At 38.4% G+C, this 12,723-nt stretch overlaps 1 protein-coding gene across 2 annotated transcripts in view; it reads right to left on the bottom strand.

Annotated features, from left to right (window-relative positions):
- The window catches only part of LOC137130395 (zinc finger protein 236-like), a 41,573-nt gene that overhangs the window by 15,229 nt on the left and 13,621 nt on the right, over positions 1–12,723 (bottom strand). For both annotated transcript variants that reach the window (XM_067510498.1, XM_067510497.1), the window contains exons 9-22: positions 12,063–12,240; positions 11,594–11,866; positions 10,843–11,043; positions 10,502–10,634; positions 9,431–9,691; positions 9,085–9,317; positions 8,561–8,662; positions 7,499–7,641; positions 6,526–6,629; positions 4,719–4,870; positions 4,257–4,433; positions 3,636–3,936; positions 1,574–1,677; positions 128–571 (exon numbers count right to left, since the gene is read on the bottom strand). In XM_067510498.1, coding sequence (XP_067366599.1) covers positions 128–571; positions 1,574–1,677; positions 3,636–3,936; positions 4,257–4,433; positions 4,719–4,870; positions 6,526–6,629; positions 7,499–7,641; positions 8,561–8,662; positions 9,085–9,317; positions 9,431–9,691; positions 10,502–10,634; positions 10,843–11,043; positions 11,594–11,866; positions 12,063–12,240 — 2,806 coding nt within the window. The remainder of the gene's footprint in view (positions 1–127; positions 572–1,573; positions 1,678–3,635; positions 3,937–4,256; positions 4,434–4,718; positions 4,871–6,525; positions 6,630–7,498; positions 7,642–8,560; positions 8,663–9,084; positions 9,318–9,430; positions 9,692–10,501; positions 10,635–10,842; positions 11,044–11,593; positions 11,867–12,062; positions 12,241–12,723) is intronic.

Raw genomic sequence — 12,723 nt, 5'->3', positions numbered from 1 at the left:
TTAATACATTCAAAACTGTATTAAGAAACAAACTCATCCCTGTTCACAAAAGTGCAGTAAAACGTGTCTAGTTATGTTTTGAATGTGTCTTTGAATGTACATGTGTTGACCCTTATATAATCCCCACCTGACATGGACGCAGGTAGGATCGCCTGTCCCACCAGTCCTGGTTGCAAAAGACTCTGGTCAAACTGCCCTGTCAGGACCTGGTTAGCTGGGAGGAAAATGTTGGGGTCAGAGCTGGGCGCTTGTAGCAAACCCACAGGTTGAAGAGACTCTGAAGCAGCTTGCCGCTGGCCCTGGCCCGATGTCACAACTTGCCCAGTCCCTGGGTCTTGACCCTGAGCAGCCTGGCCTGCAGATGAAGCAGACCGTTTGGACTTGCGGCTGTCGCTGCTTGGTCGGAAGTGGCACTGGATGTGGGTTTTGCGGTGCCCGGATGTTCTGAAGCGGAGTTCGCAGAAAGGACATTTAAAGGGCTTGGAGCCGGTGTGGAGGCGCATGTGTACCTTTAAGCTGCCCTTTGTAGAGAAGGATGTGTTGCACATATGGCAGCTGAACAATTTCTGACCTGCAAAGTTAAAGAAAACTTTATGTTACTCGTTGCACTATCACAATTACATTAATAATATATCACAAGTCTTCTCTTTTTGTTCGGTATTCAGAGTCTGTTAAGTTATTTAACTGTCTAAATTGTTGTAAATATCAAGCAGCTTTGAAATGATGAAAACAACCCTTACCATTATGAAAGCAGGTCAGAAAGATTTAAGGTTTTACTTAATTTCATATTTAGTCTACAAGCAGTTTCATATTTGTTCAGTGTGCTTGGATTGGGGACTGTTACATAATACATAATGTCATGTACTAACAGTTGTAAAAGACAATCTGATAAATAATTTAAAACTCATTAAGAGATTCAACATTTCATGCTTTCTTGTCAAGTGATATGGTTTTGTATCTGTATGTCAAGGAGCTAGCTCAGCAAAAACACTGGATTTCCGGAAACAAAGGCAACCCCCTTCCAACACCCCTAAGTCCGTCTTATTATCATTGTATATTGTGGTTTTTTAATCTGGGCATAAAAAGAGTAAAAAAAAAACTTTATAACTTTGCGTAGGGGGGAGCACATCAAACCCAAATGTGCCACATTTACATCAGAACATTTGCTGTACTGATTGGAAAAGCAAGATAATGGGTTATACAATTAGCTTTAAAGAAGCAGACTTTGTTAATGACGCTGGCTGTTGACAGCTGTTTACAGATTTTCTTTATGTCTTTGTCTTTATGTTAAGCTAAACTACCTGCTGCTCTTGGCAATTTTATTATTTATCACACAGACACTTGACTGGTATCAATCTGCCCATATAAATTTTGGCAAGAAAGCTGGTAAGTTTAAAATGTCAATCTTTTCATTCAAGAAATCTAAAAATTTGATTCCATCATGTTTTCTGATTTTGGAAGGTCCTGATGTTGTTTTAAATATTTTATACCACAGTGTTCCAGTAAGAGCCAGTAGGAATCTAGTAAGAAAGTAAAACATCAACTTTATTTTAAGTAGGCAGCAAATTCTAACCTGTATGTGTCTTCACATGGCAATCCAGGGTAGATTTTACTGTAAAACTCTTCCCACATTCATCACATTTGTAAGGTCGTTCTCCTGTATGGATCCGAATATGCCTAGACATGAAAGAAAATTGACAGATAATTCATAAGAGCCCAAGAAAGATGAGATTTAGGATGGGAAAAAGAAAGTCCAACTAAATAAAAAATAAAATGATTTCCTAATGTCCAAGAGCACACTCACATCTTTTCTAGTTTTAAATACATGTACATACCTTTACACATACATGTTACATGTAATGAAATTCAGGCTCTGCATTTAAACCATCCCCCTGGGAAGAGCTGCCACAGGAGGGCACCTGAGGAGTGTCTCACTAAAGGACACACCTGGTGGGTAGGCTGGGATTTGATCCTGCAGACTTCTGCATTCCAGACACAATGACCTAACGGCCAGCATACAAATGTTGCCTGACAGGCAATCGAAACTGTGCTGAGGCGCTGAGAGAGCCGAATCCCTAACCACTAGACCACCAGGGTGCCTTTAGATATCAATGCTGCTGTTACAACACATGAGCATCCAAATGCACTTTGACTGCTAATATGAAAACGAAGATAAGAAATGTGGTTCACCAGTGACTGAGTTGTTTGGGAAAAGTAAAATTCAAAAGAATCCACAGGAACTTCACAGATGCAATAAAGTGGACACACTTGCTAAGAGGTATCAAAAATATTTCTAGTACAAAAATAATTCTCCCCCAAATAAGAGTGTTTTTACATTTACAAACTATTTTCTAAATGTTAGAATACAACACATTTCAACAGCTTCAAACTCTAAAGCCTCCAAGATGATCATAAAAGTGAATCAGCACATATGAAAAAAAACATCATGAAGCGATGATTTATCAGAGTGGGTTAGTTTCAGCTATATATATATATTCAGCATATTTATTTCAGTCCTTTGAATCTTAGTAATACACATAAAATAGCTTCATCTGTCAAAGGGTGCTACTGCTGAACATATATATATATATATATATATATATATATATATATATACACACACACACACACACATACATATATATATATATATAAAAAAATACTGCTGTGGGGAAATATATATATATATATATATATTTCCCCACAGCAGTATTTTTTACAGATGTAATGTCTCATGAACACCATGGAGGATTGACTGACAGGAAGCAACATGTCATGCAGACCCAATGTGTACTACAGCATTTTTGTGATGTATTTTGTCAGGTCGAAAAACAGCTGCACATCAAGCCACCAGTCTGTCAAGCTCCTGAAAAATGTGGACGTCACCGCCCTCATAGGCCTCATCTCTTACAGTGGTAAATTAGCAAATATGTAGAAAACTGCCCACATCATCCTATGAGGCTACGTGGTAAAAAGTGTGAAATTAGATTTTCTGGGCACCGTACCCAGTCAGGACGTTTGATGAGAGCAGAACATTAGTTTTTTAAAATAGAAGGCCCAGAAGAGGATTGTAGTTCCTGTGGCAGCTCAAGTTTTACCTTTCAAATTCCATATTGGTACTTACACTCCTATTATTAGCCCATCCTAACCTGCTCTATCACCATTTAAAACACCCCAGAATAACACCAGACTGCACCATATCATTTGCTAAGCTGAGAGGGTAATTGGCTGCAATCTGCCATCGCTCCAGGACCTGCACAATTTAAGGACCCTGACGCATGCGGTGAACATTATGCCTGGCACCCCACACCCTGAAAAGAATCCTTTGGGGAAAATAAAATTCTGACATCACAGGAACAGTTTCTTCCTGCCCACTTCTGGCCGTATAAACAAGATCCATGTCCCCCACTGATACAAACTCTTGTCCCATGTATTACTACCTGATGTGTCATATTAATGTAATTCTTGTGCTGTTCTTTTCTTTGTCTCATTTTTTAATGCTATACCTACTTTTTGTACCAAAGCATCAAGACAAATTCCCATGTGAAAACCTACTTGGCAAGAAACCCATTTCTGATTCTGATGGTAAACCGATATTTTCTTCTAAACATCTATAAAAAAATATAAAACATTACCTGACAAGGTCACTGGGCTTCTTGAAGCTCTTGGGGCAATAACTGCAGCAGTTTGCAAACTTGGGTTCTGTTTCTAGCTCTACGGCCTTGTCTTTAATCTCGCTGATCCGATCCCTCTCGGCCGCTGACTGGGCGAGGATACGCTCTGAAACAGAGGCCTCCTCACCAGGATCCTTTGCCAGCTCAGCCGCCTGTTCTTCAGTGAAAGTGATGATCTCCAGACTCCTTCTCTTTGATGACTTTTGCTCGCCTTCCTCGTCCTCCTCCTCTTCTTCAACATCTTGACTATCCAGACCTATAACTGTTAGAGTAGGTGTAAAGCTACATCCAAATTGAGACACTTTCTACTTTAGCATAAATATACACATATCCCAAAAGTAGAAGGTTACTTCCACACACACATTTTATGAAAACTGCAGAGTTAAATCCATCTGATCCATGCTGATCAGTTTTATAAGGTCCTTCTGTTTGCTGTTATTCTCATATTCTTAAAAATGTCTTTTATATTCCAAAGATTTCAGTTTCTTCCCAACTATGGACCTATAATGGACTTTTAATGACACAGTGCATAACAAAATGCCATATGATGAATCCAAATGTACAGTATGTAGACCTCCTTACTTTGATCTTCCACAGCATGCTCTTTCTTCATATGCTTTTTGAAGTGAAGGTTGGTCCTGAAGCTCTCGTCACACATGGAGCATTTAAAAGACTTGATGTGAATAATAGTATGGCGGTTCAGGCTGCCATTTGTGGTAAAGGAGGCGTCGCACCTGTTACACTTAAACGGCTTCATTCCTGTTAGTAAGAGATGGGAAAGAGAGGTCTCTAGAAATCATATGTAAAACTACATAGGCAGTTTAACATGAACTTCAGTGCCATGTGGCTAATTAAAATATCTTAAAAGAAACACTTGATCATAAAAGTAATGAATTTATATTACAATGAAATAAATTTGAAATAAAATGTCTATCTCAGCAGAAGTTCAATAGAATGTCATATATTTAACAAAGTGTGGGCAATGTTATTAATTTAGGACAAACATTTGGAGATATTTCAGCAATTGGTATAAAGAGAGGTCACCGGTATGTGTGTTTAGGTGGGACTTCAGTACTCCAGCTGACACAAAGCTTCGTCCGCAGATATGACATCTGTATGGTTTCTCCCCAGTGTGGGAGCGCATATGCTGCTTCAGATGGCTTGACTTTTTGAAGCCCTTGTTACACCAGCTACACCTGAAGACGGAAAGGGCCTATCATTATTTCTTATATACCATTTAGATTTACCAAATGAATGCCAAATAAAAGCTAAATTGTATATCATTTGTAATAGGCACAGGGCATGTAGCAAAGCAATTTGTTTTTAATGGAAAAGAGCACACACACTGTGTTGGAGGCTAATTTAAATTAATAATTTTGTCAACATTATAACACGAATCTGTTCTCTTCATTATATTCAAACAAAACAAATTTCTTTTATAAGATCCCAAATGTACAACAAAATCCATCAATAAAAAATAAATAAAACAAAATAATAGTGAACATAATTTCTAAACGTAATCCATAAATTCACTCCGTTCTACAGTTCTGTGTGCTAGCGTGTTTCTTTCCTTTTTACTGTAGACTTTCATTGAAAATTTTTCTTCTCCCACTCAAACGTAGCAGAAGGGGCCACGTAAAAAAAAAGGCCAAGTGCAAACTCAGAGAATATATGAGTCAGCTCCGTTAGAAGGGGGAAAGTGGGGGCCTAGAGCTTCTGAGAATTCTGAGCTTTTATTCTTTGAGACACTTACGTTCTCAAGGTAGACAAGGTACATGCGTAGTTACATAAAAGAGGTTTTGAATGTACAGTGTAGTTGCTGGGCAGAAATGCCGGGGCCAGCACGGCCAAGGACACTGATATACACAGGTACCAAAAAGGTGGGCTATTTCTTCATCTTTGCCAAACCCCTTCAATAAAGTATGTCGGCAAATTTTTTCATCTGGAATTTGACTACAAAGTAAGAAATTGTACTTTGCAGATTCAGTAGATCGACTATTTTTGCAGCGTGATGTTTTGGTCACAAATATTCTGATGAAACTCACTCCCAAAATGTCGCTCCAACGTTTCATGGGTTGTCATTCAGACAATGTGGATTTGTTCCTGCCAACATGAATTGGATTCGTTTTCATCTAGCAGTTACGTTGTGACAGAAACAAGCAATTGGTGCTAGTGTTCCACATTGTTCCCTGAGAAATCCTGAAAGGAGCACAATGGCACTAATAGTGTTTAAAACGGAGAGTACTTCTCAAAGGATGGGGCTGTGAGTAAAAGTACAAAGGCTGTAACAGAATGAACTAACAACTGCTGATGAGGGGTAAGTGGAGAGAACTAAAGGGTCTCTTGTTTTTCCCATCGGCTTTGTTGAATGAAACATTAGTGTGTGTCATCTATGGGTATTGTGATATTGTGAGAGCTTGGAATACTGATTATGCAATTGTATTTGTATCCTACTCAGCCGCTTCCATTCATGTACTTGGGTTCTTACATCTATACTTTGTAATATGATATGAAATAATCTTAGCTTGTACTTTGTTTCTGATTCACTCTGTAACCACAAGTAAAAAAGGCAGTAGATTTTAACACTCAGCTCAGCAGAACAGAAAAGGAAATTTGAAATTTGTCTTGAAAGTGACTTAATTTCAGAGTGGATGCTGGCCAGTCTCAGGTGAACTCTGAAGTCCATTTTTTTTAGACAAAACCAGGGCTTTATAAATGGATGGCCCTCATTTCTTAATGCTACTAGTGCTTTTATCATGGGCTGGAATTTATAGGCATTTCTCTCTCTCTCTCTCTCACACACACACTCACACACACACACACACACACAAACTAAAATCTGGTGCCAAACCTATGGGTTCTCTTCGTGTTATCCTCACTGTCGTTCTGGTAGTTCTGTGTCTCAGTGGTCAGCTGGAGCTCACTCTGACTGCTCTCCTGAAGAAGCCCATTTGTCTAGATGAACAATAAGAGATCAATAAAACACACTCACTGTAATAAACACTGAAATACAAATTACAAAGAAATTATTACTTCAGAACGTACAGAACCATTATCCAGATATGTCTTTAAACATTTTGATTCTTACTCGGAGAACCAGAAGGTTGTTTGCTTTGCTTAGCAGTAACCTTTGGACTAACAACCAGAGGAATAGCTACACTGACTCTGTTATTTTGAGCTACATCTTACAAAGACCATGATCACCTGTCTTTAATTATTAAGAGACTCTAGTGTGCACATTTTTAAACTTAGGAAAGAGCCAGCATAGCAGTTTGCCCTTGCTTCAAGTGTTTATGCTAACCTTGGCTCACTACCTTCAAACTGTAGCCCCATATATATACATAATGCAACTCTAGCAATATACAATGTTATGTTAATGTTAATACCCTTTTATGATCTCTAAAATACAGTATACTGCAATATTTGTCATTATTTTACACATATACCTGAAAAAAAAAACAGCAAATAAAACAAAAATCTGCATTTTCAATCATATAAACAAAAAAGAAGCTACCCAGTGTCCTACATAATCACTGATTGTGCCAGTTCATAAATTAACTAAACCTTAGCACCTACTAGCATATTAATTCTATCTAGAATATAGTGCACTGCATAGTAGTTTCATTATAATTCAAGCAGGTGTGTTCCATGTAGCATAAATATGCAAACCTATGCAGCTACTTGCTCCAAAATCTAAGTATCCTCCCTTTGAGGTGATCCTGAAGCATTCTTATTGAATCTGAGTTGTGCAAACATATATTTTTCTTTAATCTAACGACTGAAGGTCAGGTGAATAGAGGGGAGGGTAAAGATGCAGGGCTTACCACTTCAGCACTGGAAACATGAAGCAAGTTAGGAGGGTGGTAGCTCGAGGAAAGGGCCTGAGACTCAAGGGTGCTGGAATCCTGCAGCTGCTGGACGGTTGAGAACGGGGGCTGGTTGTAGCTGGATTCAGTGATGTTGAAGCCTTGAGGAGATAGAGAAAAATCAGTCTCTTAAGTTGTATGGTTGGCTGGTAGTAGTGTTGGCTCTATACAAAGTTTAAAAATGAAATAGTTCTTTTTTTTATCAACACCTACTGGGAGTTAAGCTTATATAATATATAGCTAAAATATACAACTTAAATATAAATAAAATAATAACTAAAATGTTCACCAATAGTAAAGATAAAGAAGCAGAGTATCTGATGTCACTGCATTTTACAGCAGAAGCTGATCTAAAACCCAGAACAAATGCAGCTAATATGTCACTAAAGAATAAATCTGCCTTTCAGTAAAAAAAGAAAAGGAAAATAATAATACAAATAAAAATAAAAAATACAATTAGAAACTATGAAATCTAGGTGCTCGCATATATTTGTGTTTATCCAAACTCTGCACAACATTGCAATGTAACCATGTTAATCTTTATTGATTTTGAATTACTGAACTTTGAGCAGATTGTAGTCTGTAGCACAAGCTGCATTTTAAATGATGTAGAGCCTTATGTTTGTTGTTTCTACTATGTGTTACTGGACTATCTGGGATTTTATTAATGACACTTGCCAATGATTTTTATTTCTCAAAACACTAATTTGCTTCAGGGTCAGTCAGAAGCATCTGCATCACTACCAAATTTCAAGAATTGGATTTAAATCACATGTTTATATAGAAAATATTATTAATGAATGAATGCAGATACTGCAGATACTATGCTTAGTAGTTTTATTTGAGTAAACATTTGAAATGGTACTTCTGGGGAAGGAAATATTTTAGGTCAATATCTGTACTTTAACTCTAGTATTGAGTTTGTGGAACAGTTTGTGTGGCAGACACTAACTGTCCTGACATGAAGAGTATACAAGTGAGCCTCTGTGACTGTGTGTGTGTGTGTGTGTGTGTGTGTACCTTGCGTTAAACCTTGTTGGTCATAGGCAGGCTGAGGGAGTGCTGGTGTCTCATACTGGCTAATATTCTGAGGCAAAGCATGTTGGGCATTCACATAGGAGTCTGTGAACAGAGAGAAAGAGATGCAAAACAACACAACAGATTAGACTCACCAAGATGTTTGTAGAGAAGTAAAAACACTTTGCCACTTTTCAACATAGTGGGATTAAGTCTTTCACAGTTTAAGTGCACTTAACCTGCAGATTACTTAATGTGATCCTTCTGGTCTTGCTCTCACAAGGATGGAGACAGATACTACTGTCTCCATCTTTGGTAGTTTTCACCCACTGCACTTCCTTAACAATATAAACAACATCTTTTGTGTAGAAAATAATGGCTGCCATTGCAGTTGTTGTGTTGTGTTGGTCATGGCCACACTGAAGAAATGGTTTGAGCTACATGACCAAACATGTAAATGCTTCTGGTGTCAGCACTACATTTTCTTTTATTGTTTGCACAAAGTAGTTCTGCAAAGTTGTCCCTACCTTCTCCTTGTACTAGTGATTGGTCATTGAGGGGTGCCTCCAGTGTCACTTGTTGACCGCCATTCACAACTTCTGTCTGGCCCAGTCCCAGCATGCTTTGTTGCGCTGCTGAAGTGGCAGATGGCTGCTGGAGGGAGTCTCCCTCTATTTCCACCTGCATGTCATGTGCCACAGTTCCTACTCCTAAGGGGTCTTCTGCTGACTGGGGCTGAAGCTGCTGGGCCAGTTCATACCTATGACAGGTTAAACCAAAGAGCATACTAATTGATAAGTCAGTGATCAAGCACTATGATCATTCTTCTAAGCACATGGGAAACACATAAACAAGCACTGAGAAAGCCCAAACCTGTGTGTCTTCATGTGTTTCCTGCAGTTTGGTGAGGACTTGAAGGTCTTCTGGCAGTATGGGCACATGTAAGGTCTCAGATCACTGTGGGTGGTCATGTGACGTCGCAGGCTGCCACTTGTGGTGAACGTTGTGTCACACGACAGGCATTTATATGCCTTTAGGCCAGAATGTGTCCTGATGTGTGCTTTGAGCACTCCAGAAGAAGCAAAACTCCGACTGCACTGCACACACTTGTAGGGCTTTTCTCCTGTATGAGACCTGGAATTATATACAAATATATTTATTTAAGTGCAATTGCACTTCTCAGTGGGATGCAGTGCACTACGATAACACAGTTACTCCTTCATATGAAAAATGTCTGTGCACACTTAAGTGTGAAGATGAATGGAAAGGAACTGAGCATTTAAAGGCACAGCAAGGATGAGAGTGCCATTATTTAGATTAACCTTTCAATATGGAAATGAAGACAGATGTTGGACATCTGTCATAATGCAAAAGCAAGCAAACATTAAAAGAACAGAGCAGCTGACTGATTACAGTACTTATAATGTGTTGATGTTTTAATGCGCTACTTTATATTAAAAATTAGCCCTATGTCACTAAAGGGTCTTTAAATACAATATTAGAGTTGCAGTAACAGGAATTAGAGTATATTAAAACGTGGTTTTGAAAATTATTTTTTAACAGGAAATTAAGTGTTGTCTTCTTTGAAAGTGACCCAGTTAATTATCCTCTTTCCACCTGCAAATTACTATATCTTCAGCTTTTCGATTTTTAAGTCAGACTTGCCTGATATTTTCAAAGCATCCTGACCAATTCATCCACTCTGTCAACATGTCCTCATTTTCCTTCCCTGCTTCCTCACTTTCACTTTTTCTCCAGACTAAGCTTAAATCTTAAGATAGCAGAAACGTAACAAGAAAAACATTATTTTTGGGAGCTGTCTGACATGATTGCAGTTCATAAGAAGTTTTGACTGTGGACTGATGGTGAACAAGGTAATTTGTTTTCTCTTGGGTTGCATTGGATGTCTGTCTCATAATATCAGTCTGTATAAAAAGGCTTTACCTGACATGCTGTTTCAGATGACTTGATTTCTTATAGGCCTTATTGCAGAACTGACACTTGTAAGGTCGGTCATTGCCCACCACCTCTAGGAACTGTGGGAATGCAAGGCGGGTGTTCTGGGATGACATGATTCCTGTTAAGCAACATGTGAACAAGGACATGTGGATTTCCATGTGAAAAGACATTTAATTTATGCAAAGAAGAATTAATAAGAAACCAACTAGACAATGCATTCCAGTTCATTCTAACGTCACCAGAAAGTGTGAAGATTCATTTTCATGAAAATATAGATGCAATACCACCCCTTCTGTACACACATGTCTGCTGACACATGCTCTTACCAAAGTCAGTGATAAGGATGGGGTCCTGCAGAGGGATGTCAGGCAGAGGTAGGTTACTCTTCGACACTTTGGCTTTGTTGGTTTTCCTTGGAAATTTGTGCTTCTTCTGCGTGCTTTTGAAGTGAGAAGCAATGTGTGTTTTCCTGTGGCCTGATGTACGAAAGATCTTGTCACAATGAGGGCAGGCAAAAGGGCGTACACCTAGGAAAAGTGGGGAAAAAACAGCACTTTTGGAGAATTATTGTTTAGAGAAACAGACTAATTTTGACACACATTAATGCTAAATGCACGTCAAAGCCTTGGGATAGAGTTAACATATAAGGAACATAGACAGTGTGATTACATAGCAATTACAGACAAACACTAATGTACATAATAGCAGCAGATAGTTTATTCACACCAATGCTGACATTTCATGTTCAGATAACTATTATTAAAGGTAACCTCTCTATTAGGAAGCAAATACACATTAGCAAACAAAAATAATGAATGCAAAAGGACCTGTAGCAGCAATATATTCATACAAGTCCAGCTTTTGTAATTTGTTGTATAATTTATAACATAAAACAGCAGATAACACTTTTTTAAAAGTGCATACATGTCTTCTTGGTCTTTGCAAACACTGATTACAATAAAATAACAGGTGTAAGGTGACATGAGGAATGAGCAACTAAAGTGGAAAGAAAGTGTGTGCAAATGTTTTACTTTGTGTTTAAGTATAACCGTTTCATAAAGTGGACCTGCTTCTCACCTGTATGCAGTCGCATGTGTACTTTCATGCTGCCAGAAGTGGAAAAGCACTTCAAACAACACTGACACTCAAAGGCCTTAATACCCGTGTGCGTCTTCATATGTGCTGTAAGGGTACTCTTGACAGCAAAAGCTCTGAAGCACTGTTTGCACTTGAATGGTTTCTCATGAGTGTGGATGCGGATGTGGCGAACAAGGTCGCTAGGCTTCTTAAACTCCTTAGTGCAGTATGGGCAGCCATGCCATCGAACACCATTCTCCTCCCTGATGGAGCCTTGAAAAGGAAAGGAAAGTGTTTTAGTCTGCTCATTTATTCAGTGGAAAACTGTTTTCATTTGTATTCTTTATAAATAATGAACAATACAGTCTAAAAAAGGTTTATGTAAAATGTTATGGTAATGATTATACAGACAAAGAAGAAACATTTTTTATTATGTTTCTAAATTGCAAAGCTTGTATGTAATCCCTACCTGGCATTTGTATAGGTTTCTTGAAAATGCTCCTTTTCTTCTCTCTGACCAGTTTGTCTGGACTTTGTATTTTCTTGTTTTCCACAGCAGCACTCAATCTGGTCTGGTTCTGTGGTTCTCTGGATGCAGAGTCACCCGATGGCTGGACCACACTAAGACCACTGTTCTCCAGAGCTTGCTACAAAAAAAAAAAAAAAAAAGAAATCTCCTCATGTGCCACTTAAAGTATAAAATGAGCACTGCTTTATATAAAATAAACTACAAACATATCTCAGTGTTAGAGAAATCGGTTGGGATGCAGAAGGCAGGGGGTTTGAATTCTTGTTCAGATGTTCAGTCAAAAAAAAATGGGAGGGTTCGGCAGCAAGGGGATGCAGCGTAAAAACACATGCCATAGATAGAAGTGACAGTAATATGTATATATTAATAAAAAATGCCCAGTACTAAAACTAATTGGTAATTACATCCCATTGCGTTGTGTAAATAATTTTCACATAAACAGCTTGAGTACCTTTTTGGGAACTGAACTGGCAGTTGCTTACATGTATATTTGTGGAGTTGTGCATTTGTGTTACTGTGCATTACTGCTAAACAGAAAGGGAATTTCCCCCATGTGCAGCGTTTTTCCATTATCATATGTTTAAGAAATATATGATTTTGT

This window comes from Channa argus, chromosome 7 (genome assembly GCF_033026475.1).
Source record: "Channa argus isolate prfri chromosome 7, Channa argus male v1.0, whole genome shotgun sequence".
Classification (NCBI taxonomy): Eukaryota; Metazoa; Chordata; class Actinopteri; order Anabantiformes; family Channidae; genus Channa; species Channa argus.
The sequence above is the reverse complement of the archived record's forward strand: the minus strand, read 5'-3'. Positions and strand labels throughout refer to the sequence as shown.